Genomic DNA, 14,769 nt, shown 5'->3' on the forward strand with positions numbered 1-14,769 from the left:
ATAACACTGCAACTTGAATGCAACAGCCGATATCAATACCGAAAGACAGGCATCTGAGCAACTAGTCATGTTATTTCGACATATATTTATCCTTCTGATCGTTTTAACTGCAATCAAGTTTCGTCGATCTTAAAACATCCTGGCAGTCAGATCACCTCAAACATCAAAAACTATTGCAAGTCACAAAAAATACCGATGCGTACCGATAAAATCTACTAAAATTTGTGTAAGTTCAAAATCTGTAAATTTGCACTGTGCTTTTGGAAAGATTTTCTCAGAAAATCTTACAGATGAACTTTTCACATTTGGATAAAAGTCATAACTATTTAAGAAAGACCTAAGATTGGCAGTTACTATGAACTATTTAAACTATTTAAACTATTTGGGTAATTAATTTAGTCCAAAATATGATTTTTACATCAAAACAATTGTTTTAGTCTCTAATAATAAAAATTTTTTTTTTAAATATATCTCAAACACCAAAACAAAATTGAAAAGGCTGTGTATCTACGGCATAAGACCTTTTTATGAATGTGGCTGGGCCCATAAATCAACATAGGATAAGAATAGAAAACATCAGCATAAAACATAATCTCACAGTTTTTACTGATAAACTATAATATATGTTGATTTGTATAATCCCATGTCTTATATATACATGCATAGAAAAAAACTTCCATAAAATTTTAGTAGATTTTATCAGGAAGTATCGATATTTTTCTATCATTTGCAATTGTTTTTTATGTGACTACCGGGATGATTATAGATTAAAAACGACAAAACTTGATCGCGGTTAAATCACACAGATCAAGCGAGTGTGATTATGATGTCTTTAGTAGCATATCTTTAGAGACATACAGAAGAGAGACGTGTAACCCTGCAACTTGAATGCAATAGATAATATCAACGATGGTAGCAATGATAGCAACTAGTGACATCATTTCACATGTACATTTCTTCTGAGCATTTTAACTTCAATTAAGTTTGTATCAAGGCATGCATTGACTTAGAGCTACTTGTTTATCTATTGGAAGTCACACGCGGTTATGCAGTAGTCTGCATGTTAGATATCGTAGGGCAATAGAGTGACATCACATTAAAGTGTTACAATAGCTTGAAATTACGTTCATATAATAATGGCATTTGACTCATATTACATGTGTATCACGTTTTTGCCTATAGGACCTGCTCTCACCTTACCGATATGCCACTCAGACTATTAGGTGTCAATTTCATCAGATGACTGGCAAGTGTGATCTAGCTGGCAATCCTAATATGGTCATGTTAAGGAACTTCATATACGCATCTTGTGACTTGTTGACACAAATTCTGCAATCATATTTTAAGAACAGCGCAGGTTCATGTGCTTGATCATGTGCTATTTATAAGAGGTATGTAGTGGGTTGAATTTTGTTGGGTAAAAATACATCTATAACTTTATTGGTAATAATTTAATTTCAAATACATGTAGAAATATTTTTCAAATTATACTATACAACAATAATAAAACAAAAAATGCAACTGTTAGCCAATCAAATCAAATAAATTGAGTGACAAATGGTGCTTAAAATACCTTTCTCTGCCAAGAGAACAGGTATTAGGTGAAAAGTTGTTAAACAGCTAGCTATGATATTTTTTTTTAAATAGTTATATGTTGTAAGAAATTTTTTATTCTCACATAAGTTGAAATGAGTTGAAAACCTGTAACTGTCCTGTAAAAAGATAATGACAATACATATATATATATATATATATATATATATATATATATACACATCAGGACCTACGCCCTGATGATGAGGAAATTGACTGGCACACGAAACCTCTTCATGGTGCTTACCACCAACAAATATCTAAGGTTGGCGATCTTCACCAGACATATATGTGGCTGAACAAAGGAAACCTAACGGCCAATACAGAGTCGCTAATCATGGCAGCCCAGGAGCAAGTGCTCCCAACAAGGCAACTCCAAACGAAAATCTATCACACTAGAGACGATCCTAGATGCAGACTGTGCAAAGATGCACCTGAGACCATCCAACACATCATCAGTGGATGCAAGCAGCTAGCAGGGAACGCATACACTGAGCGAAAATAATCATGTCGCAGGTGTTGTGTATAGAAGTCTATGTGATGAGTATGGCCTTAATAAACCACAACACTGGTGGGAAGCTCCTGGTAAGGTCAATGAAAATGACCGCGCTAAGATCCTCTGGGACTTCTACATCCGGACTGACAAGCATGTCCTAGCAAACCAACCAGATATAGTGGTGGTAGACAAGGAGAACAAGAGAGCTACTATAATAGATATAGCAGTACCCAATGACTACAATATAGCCAGCAAAGAAAAAGAAAAGGTAGAGAAATATCTCCCTCTTAGAGAAGAAATTGAAAAATGCTGGAATGTAAGAACAACTGTAATCCCAGTAGTCATTGGGGCACTAGGCGCAATAACACTGGCGCATAAAATGTGGCTTGCTCAAATACCAACAACAATCAACTCAGGTGAGTTGCAGAAAAGTGCGCTATTGGGAACAGCTAAGATCTTGAGGCGAGTGCTCAAACTCCCAGGTCTCTGGTAGGAGACCCAAGTTAGAGCAGAATTTACCACCCATACGGGGTATTATACCGGGGTGAGGAAACAATTTTATATATATATATATATATATATATATATAGCATAGTCTGCTTGAGTTTATTTCAACTTTAAGATTCCTTGAAATTAGACAAGTTGTGATCCAACACTATAAACATTGTATTGTTCAGTGCCAATCAAGTCTAAAAGTCTTTTTATGTTATTTTAATATAATTTAAGTTGCTGTCAGCGCGTAATATATATTTTATATAAATAGAAGGACTTTACAATTTCAAAAGCACAAGTAAACCTGTCATCGTCATGTATGAATAAATTTATCGTATATTTGTAGTGCACGTGTACCGACACAAGCTGGCTATAGAATGGAACTAGTGTACATGTTAGTCATGCTTAGGCCACCTGTCGCAAGAAAGGTTTGGAAAAGGTGGGAAAGAGTGCAGAATTAATAAAGTGATTCTGTTACATAAAACTTTGGGGGTATCAAAGTCACTTGATTAAGTCGTATATGTATGTTTTCTGAAATCGTTAATCCTCGAGTACTATAATTTGTTAACAGGGACTCAACTTTGTAATTTGGCGTACAGCGCACTAGTAAGGGGGTCAGCCTCACCTCTGTTTCAAACTACAGCTACAGCAGCACTCGGTGAAAACTTGTCTCTGTTTGATTTGCATAACCTCAAGCTACAAGTATAGAGGTAGGAAGTGATGGTAGAGTGATTTTAATCTAACATGCAAGTGTAACTAACATGCTCCACATGTAAATGGAAACTAGACATAATTCTGTTGGCAATGCAGTAGAAATAAAATGGAATAAAAAATAAATTGATTAATCCTCTGTCAGTCTCACTTTGTTTGCTCAGAAGAAGAGAGTATCACAAGAACTGATGAGAAAATTGATAGAGAGTAGATATATATATTGCTGAGAATGGTTTTACCGAGAATGTATGCTGCCGCCGCAGCACAAACTGGTGTCACTTCTGTAGGAAAGATTGCTAAGAAAATTTTTGTCGGCCCAAAAGTTGGAAACCCTCTTTAGTTTGCGCAGTTATTACAGCAGATTTAATGCATACTTAAAAAAAAAATTTCGCCAAAAAATGATGACTCGAGACTTCACCGTCATGTGGTAAGGATGACTGAAAGTAAAAGTCAAACTTAGGAGAAACTGAATTATGCTAAAAAACAAGTATATGATGAAAATAATTTGGATAGACTGGCACCGTTTGTCTAGAGACACCACGAGAGTGAGATAGTTTGCGAATAGTATTCTAATGCTTTGGCAGCAGTAATATTCTTCTTTTTATATTCAACTTACAAAAAATAAACTGATCATAAAAATACAAGTAATGGCAAATTACAATTGCAAGATCAAGCAGTTAATGATAATGCAATATTTTAACGTAATGAAAGGAGCTCTCCAATCATAGGAAAGATCAGATAACAGGCCTTGTCAATGTTGTCAAAGTTGTTTGATAAAGTTACCCTGACAACTGTGGGCTATAGGTCCTACACAAGTTTAGCAGTGGAATTTTTCTACCTTAAGAGTAGGTAAAATATCGGGAATTGCTCAGAAATAATTGCAAGTATACACAAAACCAAGGAGTGCTGCTCCAAATTTTAGCAACAGCTTTTATTTCATTTAACAAATTTATTTATTTGTCGGTGTTGTAGAGCTCACAATCTTATTGTCATGCTATTTTATATAACTACTGTATCAAATTACTGTACAGTAATTTGATACAGTAGTTACATGTATCAAAGGTTCGAAGTAAATTTAATTATCTTATATTTACTTTGAACCTTAAAATCCTAGAATACCTTGGAATTTTAAAACACAATGAGAGTTTTAACAACTAGGAAGTTTTTTGTTTTGTTATTTAGTTATCTAGTTTAGTGAAAAGGTTTACTATCAATAGTAAGTTTATACCTAATGATAAACTTACAACAAATGTTTTTGTAGATTTTTTTAGAAAGTTTCGGTATTTTTCTATCATTTGGGATTGTTTTTGATGCTTTAGATTATCCGATTGCCAGGATGTTTCTAAATTAAAACTGATAAAACTTGATCGCGATTAAAACGATCGTGAGGAAAATTACGCGTGAAACGACGTCACAAGCTGTTATCGTTGTGTTAGGTGATATCGGCTATTGTGGTCAAGTTGAAGAGGTATTTGTCTCAATTCTGTCAGTCTCTTTGCAAATACAGATGTCATAATTACATTTTTGATTGATCTGACTGTTCTAACCGTTATCAAGCTTTATCAATTTTAATCTTGAACCATCCTGGCAATCAAATCACCTCAAACATCAAAAACATTTGTAAATGATAAAAAAATATCTACACTTTGTGACAAAAATCTGTAAAAAAATTTGTGAAAGTTCACCTTAAACTGCCATCTCAAAAGTTCATTTCTCTAACTATCATCCTAGTGTTTCATATTCTAAACTTATATTTTATAACTGCTCGATAAAGGTGCAGGCTTGTTTTGACGACCTCAAGCAAACACCCTGAATAAATTTACATTTTATCACCATTTAAAAATATTTCTGTATAGTTAAGATATGCTGTGTTACCTAAGTGGCCTAGTTTGTCATGCTAATAAATAATAGTCTGTCCTTTGCATTCAACAAGGCACACAGGAATGTGCTCTATAGATAGTGACAAAAATCATTGGATCTGGGGGTAAACCAGATATAACAGCAACACTCAAATTGATCACCTGACAGCTGATCATGGCTTCATCTAATTACCTGTATAAACAGTTGAAAATAGTGCATTAGAACCCTTTTGTTGACATCAAACTATCAGCTCTCTTGCAGAGCAATTATAAGGCAATGTAGGGAGGATTTTTTATTAAGTCAGCTCAATGAAACTCTGACCAACAGTGAAGGGTTTCCTTGAAGGGATGGTCTAGGGGACTGAGGAGCGTTATGTTAGGCGACTGGCCATATGAGAACAAGCTAGGCTTGGTTAACTTGTTCTTAGCGTGCTGTCTAGTCTATCAATATTTGATCTGATCCACTGATTACCGTGTCGTGTGGGGACAGACTTCTGTTTGCTAGTCTCTATGATGATGGTCTTTGTAGTGCTTGCTTTTCCAACACCAGCCAAGTGTAAGGAGTTAAGAATAAATGTGACTTACTTATCTGAAACTTTAGTGGTTGTAGATTAAAAAAACAATAGATGTAAGGATAAGGTAAGAATAGAAGAGTTTATCTTCAAATCGAGAGTGTAAGGTTAGAGAGAAGGGAGTAATGCTGTCTGTATTTTCCTGAACGTAAACATGTAATGGGATTTTATCTTTATTTTACCGACCAATGCCGACAAAAGCAAATCAGGCCTCGTGAAAAAAATAAAATAAAGTACATACACGCAAAATAAAATAATAACATAGGATTTAAACGTAGTATTTATTTAAAAGAGAAATTCTTATGATATAAGGAAGTTGTAGATATAGGGCAGGCAATTTGTTGATGTCTGGTGTGTTCAGTGGTTGTAGGTTTGTGGGGTGTAGCTGTAAAGTGGTGTGTTCAGTGGTTATAGGTTTGTGGGGTGTAGCTGTGAAGTGGGTGGTTCAGTGGTTGTAGGTTTGTGGGGTGTAGCTGTGAAGTGGTGTGTTCAGTGGTTGTAGGTTTGTGGGGTGTAGCTGTGAAGTGGGTGGTTCAGTGGTTGTAGGTTTGTGGGGTGTAGCTGTGAAGTGGTGTGTTCCGTGGTTGTAGGTTTGTGGGGTGTAGCTGTGAAGTGGGTGGTTCAGTGGTTGTAGGTTTGTGGGGTGTAGCTGTGAAGTGGTGTGTTCCGTGGTTGTAGGTTTGTGGGGTGTAGCTGTGAAGTGGGTGGTTCAGTGGTTGTAGGTTTGTGGGGTGTAGCTGTGAAGTGGGTAGCTCAGTGGTTGTAGGTTTGTGGGGTGTAGCTGTGAAGTGGTGTGTTCCGTGGTTGTAGGTTTGTGGGGTGTAGCTGTGAAGTGGTGTGTTCAGTGGTTGTAGGTTTGTGGGGTGTAGCTGTGAAGTGGGTGGTTCAGTGGTTGTAGGTTTGTGGGGTGTTACAGTAGCTGTGAAGTGGGTGGTTCAGTGGTTGTAGGTTTGTGGGGTGTAGCTATGAAGTGGGTGGCTCAGTGGTTGTAGGTTTGTGGGGTGTAGCTATGAAGTGGGTGGCTCAGTGGTTGTAGGTTTGTGGGGTGTAGCTGTGAAGTGGGTGGTTCAGTGGTTGTAGGTTTGTGGGGTGCAGCTGTGAAGTTGGAGGTTCAGTGGTTGTAGGTTTGTGGGGTGTAGCTGTGAAGTGGTGTGTTCAGTGGTTGAAGGTTTGTGGGGTGTAGCTGTGAAGTGGGTGGTTGAGTGGTTGTAGGTTTGTGGGGTGTAGCTGTGAAGTGGGTGGTTCAGTGGTTGTAGGTTTGTGGGGTGTAGCTGTGAAGTGGTGTGTTCAGTGGTTGTAGGTTTGTGGGATGTAGCTGTGAAGTGGGTGGTTCGGTGGTTGTAGGCTTGTGGGGTGTAGCTGTGAAGTGGGTGGTCGGGTGTATGAGATAGTCTGCTAGAGTACATTAGATTGTAGAGATTAAGAAATACCAAAAGTTCATCTAGCCAAATGGCCTCTAATCATTGTTGGCCATAATTCTTCTTATCATTCATCACCACCCTGACAAGTCTTAGCAGTCTTTCTAGCTTCTCTATATATCTATCTGAGTAATATGGAAACCAACAAGGAATTGTATATGACAAAATGCATAAGACTCTGCTCTGTTAAAGCGATGACTGATTCTTGGTTTGATGCCAACTTTATGGAGGCTGGTTAAGGAGGGTCTAGTCATGGATATTATATAGTTAAGGTGGCCAGAAAAGCATAAATGTTTACCAAATTAAATACCGAGTAGTTTTACTAAATGATCTTTTTCTATATTTGCATTAGTTAGCATGATTGGTTTATGATTTATGGGCTTTCAGCAGATGAAAGTAATAATGTGTGACTTTTCGGTGTTAAGAGCCCTAAAGTTAACATCACAACATCACCATAGAGTTAACATCACAACATCACCATAGAGTTAACATCACAACATCACCATAGAGTTATTCTCACAACATCACCATAGAGTTAACATCCCAACATCACCATAGAGTAAACATCACAACATCACCATAGAGTTAACATCACAACATCACCATGGAGTTAACATCACAACATTGGGTTGCTTGGTTGGAGGCAAACTCAAGAGGATTGCTGTCATTGGAAAATGATATGGGTTTGTTGTTTTGGTGGATTTGGTTATGTTGACATGACAGTGTTTCGCAACATTACATAGCATGGTTCCATCACATAATTAATGAATTTGGTCAGAACAAATATATTCCATAGCGGTGGTCTCATTATGTCACCTTGGGAAACGCTAATTCTGCAGCACTGATAGGATGATTGCTTACTCCTAGACTTCACCCTCTGTACATGATCAGTGAAGAAACTGTGTACAACTTTGACTAGTGATGCTTTATGGAAGTTGATTAAGTGTCAGCAATTTTTCAATGGCCTTTTGTGGCAAAAACCTATCAAAAGCATTATTGAAGTCCAACAGCAAAAAGCTTGCATTGTCACAGTATCACCTTGTTGATCAGAGCTATATGATATATTTGGGGTATACTCGACCAGCGCATGGTTTGTATTTAAATTTTCTGTGTAGGCAACCTAATTTTGCAGTTTTACCACATATAGGATGATATGACTCGACAACATAGTTTTATCGACCTTATCAAAATGGAAGAGTAGTGAGATAGGCCGCAGTTGCTTGAAACTATTGCGTGATTTTACTTCGTTGACAGGTGATTTTGGCTCTTTCCAACAAAGTTTGGAATCTGTCATCATGGATGATTATGTTGATAATATTTGCCACTGGTTCAGCAAGTATGCGGGCATTATTCTTATAATAATCATGTCGTGTTGGAATTACCAAGACTATATAACTTTTCATAGAAATAATTGAACAGTTATGATTTTATTAAACTAATATTTAAAATTAGATCGAAAATTTCCTTTTGTACTATGGTTAAGTCAGGCAGAACTGTAAAGTGAAAACCTTAAAAATTTTGAAACCTGGCTTCAAGTGATGAATCTCTGATTAGGTTGCTGGAAGTCTGATATGACAGACACATTTTCTCAGTTTTGCGACGACTGGCTGATTATAGGCAGTGTCTTGTCTTGTCTGTCTTGCTGTGTCACAGGGCTGGTCAAGTATGCATAACCAGGCTTAGTTTATAATCTGCATTTCATTAAACAGTCCCATATTAATGCTGCTTTCACACGTAGCCTGTGTTTCTTCATTTCACTCCACTTTATGAAATTTTTACAAAAAGAAAACAAATCCCGATGCCTTGAACTAGCTATATAATTATAGAGAATAAGAAATATTAGCCGCTCGATACCTAAATAGTGCATGACACAATCTTATAGCTCACGCGTGTTCATCAAGCGTGACTCTCATCTCCATGAGTATATAAAGCGTTACGCTGAGTGATGACGTTTATTTTTTTGAAGAACGATCTCTCAATTCTCATTCATTTGAAATATAAAGATGGTTTCAGCTAAAATGACAGTGACCCGGCCAAGGGCCACTAAACTAAAAGCAACTGAAGCAGAGAAGAACAGGTAAAATATTATTACTATTATTACTATTATTATTGTTATGGTTACTAGCATCCCTTTGAAATAATTTCCGTTCTATGAAATGCTTAACATAGATTGCTGCAACTCCATATCTCAGTGTATACACATAAAACAAGTATCATGTCGTCAAAACTGCTAGTAAGTTGTCTCTTGAATATTTAGTTATTCTTTTGTGAAATGCAACTGGTTGGATGTGTTCATGTTATGTTTTTGCTTTTGATTTTAAATGTTTCTCTACCGTTGACCTTTTCTCTCCTCTCTTGTTGTATCTCTTTTCCTCTCTTCCTAATTCTCTCTCTCTTATCACTTTACTTAGCTGTACAATTTTTGCTTATTTCAGAAAGTTTCGCCAAAAGCTAGCCAAGATGTTCCGCAGCAGAAGGTTTATAATCATAGTGCTCGTCATTGCTGTCTTTGACATGCTGCTCGTAGCCTCAGAGCTCATCAATGACATTCTGGCAGTCATTAAAGGTGAGCTTCATACTTAACAACTAAGCATACTAGGCGTGAGACAGTGTCATTTCCTGTTTAGTAAATGTTCTGCTTAAATCTGAGACTCTGCTGCAAAGTCAGCTTCCAATCTCAAAATAAACGCTACAAATCTGACTCGCTAGAAAGGCAATTAGCCAATTTGAATTTATGCAGTGCACAAAAGTATCCAGCCAATGTTGATACAAATGTTTCTTATAATTTATTATATTGTCTGACGGTACTGCTACCATTTCACTTCTAGAATGACAACAGTTGAGCGTTAGTCATAAGCTTGTTCTCAATAACACTGACATTAGCCTACAGCCTACCAAAACCTGATAGAGACTTTGGGAGGTGATCAATAAGAGACACAAAGAAGTGTTAAAATTTGGGCATTCGTTTACTCATTGTCTCCATTCTCATTTTGGCAGAAGAGTCTGAGCTTTGCAACACGGAGAATATCCTCATCTACCTGAATGCCACTCACGCGAGTAAGTTAGATGAGTATTTTCAGGAGTATAATGCTGAAGAGATCATGGAGCAACTGGAAGGTAGGAATAGCTACTTATTGAGATTGCACAAAAGAGACATTGAAAGTGTCACACTACCACGTTCTTTGAGACTAGATGCCAGCATTGGGTTTTCTACCACAATCATTCCTACCAGACCTAGTAACAACACCAGAAAGTCCACAACAACCATTCCTGCCAGATCTGGTGGCAGCACAAGCTTGCCTACCACAGCCATTCCTGCCAGGCCTGGTGACAGCACAAGCTTGCCTATCACAGCCATTCCTGTCAGACCTGGTGACAGCACAAGCCTGCCTACCACAGCCATTCCTGTGAGACCTGGTGACAGTACAAGCTTGCCTACCACAACCATTCTTCCCAGAACTACAAACACTCCGGAAAAATCAACTACACCCGATCTCTCTCGACCTAGCGATGACACTATTCAAACAAAAACATCAGCTTCACCAAGGCCTACTTTAACAGATACAGAGGGAGACTCAACCACGCCTGACCATCAGAGAACGACCGGCACCACAGAACAGAGTACCACAGGCTATTCTCTGATTCATCCTTCTGACTACAGCTCAAGCAGCCTTTTCAAGTATGCCTTCATCTGTGATTCGTGGAGCACAGCTGTTATGACTTTGGTCTGCTTCATGGTAAGCAAACATTTCAGTTCAAACAGTAACCCTAGTTTGCATCATCTCATTGCATCACCTGGTGGCAACAATTAAAACATGTTTCCTGCTGCCTGATCGCAAGTCAAGAAACAATCTCCTGAAGACTGAAGAAAAAAGCAAATTTCTTTTTGTTCGTTGAAACGGGAGAGCTGTAATGCATGTTACTTTCATTATTGTAGAAAATTGCGCAAATTACGATACAAGGAAAAGGTTTCCTGGTTTCCAAATTGCAGGTATGTATTGGCATACTTGGCATGGCTTCTGATTCCCATGCAGCGATTACCTAAGTTCACATTTTATTTAAATGTGTTGTTTTTATACTTAAAGTATAAACAAAAAGAAGCTGAGAAAAAAGTTTCAATTCCACGTTCATTTAATCCAACAAACTTTTAAAGCAAAGTCTAAGTTTCAATTCGTCTAGCCAACAACAACAAATTTCAGCTTATCTCGTTCAGTTTATCGTATCAATATTTTAGGTGCTTGACGCTATCGTAGTAGCGATCTTCTTGCCAACTGACTTTGGTTTCTTGCCAGCACGAATTGCATCGAACTCCATAGTCCTCACAACATTACCCATGATACTCGACGTCGTCAGCAGAGTCATCAGAGTGGTTATCTGTAAGTAGGGCTGTGGAGAGGTTGGGGAGTGGCTGTAAAAAAAGTTGTGGAGAGGCTGTGAAGAGGTTGTGGAGAGGCCGTGAAAAGGTTGTGGAGAGGCTGTGAAAAGGTTGTGGAGAGTCTAGAAGCTAGCAACTGTACAGCATAGGGCAGACTTAGTAAAAAACTAGGAGTTCGGAAGCTACTCAATAGAAACTTGTATATGAGGTTAACCTGCTTCAGTAGCAGCATCTTGTTCCCAGTGCTTGTCTTATTCAATATGGCTGCCTTGTGAAGACCATCTAGGTAAAACTATAACTTTGTTGTTTGATTTAGCAAAAATAATGATTTCTTATGATATTAATAGCTCTAGGTCAGTTGCATGACTCTGGTCTAGCAATAGACAGAGATTCACCAACTTTTCATCTAATGTGGATATCAATAACATTGAAAAATGTAGCATTGTTTTCCTATGATGTAATGGCAGAATTGAAAACTGCTCAGTTGTCTAGATGGCTAGAGCCATAGAGACAGTCTGCGTTCTCATAGGAATGCTGTAATGCTCGTTGCTGTACCAATGTTGCTGTGCTGCCCCATTGATGCTGTACTGTACCATTGATGCTGCGCTGCGCCATTGATGCTGCGCTGCACCATTGTTGTTGTGCTATACCATTGTTGTTGTGCTATACCATTATTGTTGTGCTATACCATTGTTGTTGCGCTATACCATTTTTGCTGTGCTGTACCATTGATGCTGTACTGTACCATTGATGCTGCACTGTACCATTGATGCTGTACTGTACCATTGATGCTGTACTGTACCATTGATGCTGTACTGTACCATTGATGCTGTACTGTACCATTGATGCTGTACTGTACCATTGATGCTGTACTGTACCATTGATGCTGTACTGTACCATTGATGCTGTACTGTACCATTGTTGCTGTGATGTATCATCTTTAAAGAAACTCTTCACATTTCTTGCAAAATTGTAGGCAGCCTTGTGGTGCTCCAAGCTCAAGACAGGGAAATGCTCAAAGTCAAACGAGAAGAGCTTAAAAAATCTGTAAAGCAACATCGTTGCTTCAAGGTAGAACATCCGCTATTAATTACAGATTAGCATGCAATTCTACAATATTTATATTATATTCTACTATTATATACACGCACTTGGTAGGCTCTACAGAGCAGTTTATATTGTCTGTAGTCCCGTGGATGTTTATGTTTTGATCGTTGTTAGACATCAAAATATCTTTTGCTTCCAGCAAAAAGATGTCACTGTCTCCAAATGCACATGCTTGAGTTTAGCTCAAAGACGCCTTTGTTAAAAAGATCTATGAAGTTAAAATAGTATTAAGACAATGTATCGATATAAAATATTTCTTATGATTCAATTTTAGTTTATAAGGAATAATGGTGTATACGCTTTAAAGATTACAATGAAATCTATTATTATGATAAGCCAAACAGATACACAGACATATAAACACACTAAAAACGCACAGATGGGCAGGCACAAAAGACGGAATGGCAAACAGAATGCTGTGATTTGCAGTTTTCTAGAGTTACAAATCTTTATACTGCCTGAGCTTATTGATATGCTTTTGCTGTTCAACCCAAACATTCTTTTAATTGAAATTTTTTTTAACAGAAACATGTTAGAAATCTACAGCGGTTAGCAAGAGAGCACGGTGCAGAAGAATCACAGCTGATTGCCTGTAAAAAGCAAGGTCGGTAAACTAGAGCTCTGAATATAAGTCTACCTATAGCGATGATATATCTGTGACTAAACTTGCTTTTTGGTTTTTCATAATGTCTGCATTGTAATTTATTTTTTGACACTAGTCACAGAAAGAGATTATTTGAATGGTAATAATCTGGTCAACTTCACCCATACAACTTGTTGCAGTCTATACTAGGAAAAGAAGGGAGTCCAACGCTACAAATGGAATTTTATCATTAAATCGTCTGCTGTTTCTTGCTGCACCCTTGAGCTATCCGAACAAAAACCAGCATATAATTGATGAGGAAGAAAAAGAGGAACGAATGAACTGGGTTCATCCAACAACCAGCTTTGCAAAAATAGAAGACGCAAGTTTGAATACAATCAATGGAACAGCTGCAAACGCTGAAGAGATCTTGTAAGTAGAGCAACATGAAGTCACATTTCTTTCTGCCTTCTGCTGCTCAAACATCCAAATACATGTTAGCAGTTTCATAGAGTTAGTTTCATAGAGTTAGTGTCATGAAGTTAGTGTCATAAAGTTAGTGTAATATTGCTGATTTCGTGCAGGTCAAGGAGCTCGGGAAGCTATGAAAGCGAAGATGAGGAGGAAGACGAAGAGGAAGAAATAGTTGAAGACTTGACAGATTATAGCACACTGGACTCTGAGGAACACAGGCTCGATCTGGTCTCAGATGAAGATGTAAGTGACTAAGTATGCATTATTTCTCAGGAAGCAAAGCAGGTTAATGAAGCGTATGTTTAGAGATAACATATTTCAACTGTTTAACCGATGCAACTTGTTGCCAAATCTTTTCATATCATGCCATCAATGTTATTATTGGGAAAAAACTTGAATCAATTGCGTAACTTTGGCCAAAAACTTGATGGCTATAGGTTAAAGAATGAGTGCTAAATAGAATTCATTTACAAAGCCAAGTTAGGTGATTCGCTTAAAAAAGGTTGAATTAGTAGCAGCCGTCGCTTGACATCACATGATTGGCTGACTTGAGATTTGACTTATTTCTATTACATAAGTGATTCATATGGAGATGTCATCACTTGGAGGTGAATGTCATAGGATTAGCTGACTTATGATTTCACCCATTTTAATAACTTTTGTTTTTCTCTTAAAACGTTAAGTCATAAGATTACAGGTCATGACATCACAGACCGCATATGAGGACTTACTTTAATTGTGTCAAAATTGAGAGGGCTGCACTGAAACCATGAATATTGGAAAACACAAAGTCACTAGTCATATGTACCACATTTGTGCCCAGAGTTATATAACAGCATGAGAGCGAACAGTTTGTCTTGTGAATTTATAAGGAAGGTTTGCTACGCAAGCCTTATATTGTTATTGTAACTATTGCAGTATATCACTACCTACCTGTGACAAGTGCTACCGGATGGAAATGCTGGCTACTTCTTCATCACTGACAATATTATTAATCTTCTAAATTAATAATCCTTATTAATCTTCTTAATTAATAATCCTTATTAATCTTATTAATAGGTGCATTTGGCAATCAGTAGAGCGTTTCTA

At 37.5% G+C, this 14,769-nt stretch overlaps 1 protein-coding gene across 1 annotated transcript; it reads left to right on the forward strand.

Moving 5' to 3' along the window:
• Positions 1 to 9,106: 9,106 nt before the first annotated feature.
• LOC137408289 (uncharacterized) lies at positions 9,107 to 14,711 on the forward strand. The gene is made up of 10 exons (XM_068094752.1): positions 9,107 to 9,218; positions 9,577 to 9,707; positions 10,139 to 10,878; positions 11,079 to 11,132; positions 11,376 to 11,517; positions 12,493 to 12,587; positions 13,149 to 13,227; positions 13,407 to 13,638; positions 13,791 to 13,923; positions 14,599 to 14,711. The coding sequence occupies exons 1-10, from the start codon at positions 9,145 to 9,147 to the stop codon at positions 14,617 to 14,619; spliced, it is 1,701 nt and encodes a 566-aa protein (XP_067950853.1). The 5' UTR covers positions 9,107 to 9,144; the 3' UTR covers positions 14,620 to 14,711.
• Positions 14,712 to 14,769: the final 58 nt, after the last annotated feature.

This window comes from Watersipora subatra, chromosome 1, assembly GCF_963576615.1.
Source record: "Watersipora subatra chromosome 1, tzWatSuba1.1, whole genome shotgun sequence".
Classification (NCBI taxonomy): Eukaryota; Metazoa; Bryozoa; class Gymnolaemata; order Cheilostomatida; family Watersiporidae; genus Watersipora; species Watersipora subatra.

Bases quoted from the DNA above. Each gene is read 5' to 3' on its own strand.
- LOC137408289 (XM_068094752.1), top strand. From the start codon at position 9,145: ATGGTTTCAGCTAAAATGACAGTGACCCGGCCAAGGGCCACTAAACTA. The intron at 9,219-9,576 runs GTAAAATATTAT...TGCTTATTTCAG, and splicing joins ACTGAAGCAGAGAAGAACAG to AAAGTTTCGCCAAAAGCTAG. The intron at 13,639-13,790 runs GTAAGTAGAGCA...GATTTCGTGCAG, and splicing joins GCAAACGCTGAAGAGATCTT to GTCAAGGAGCTCGGGAAGCT.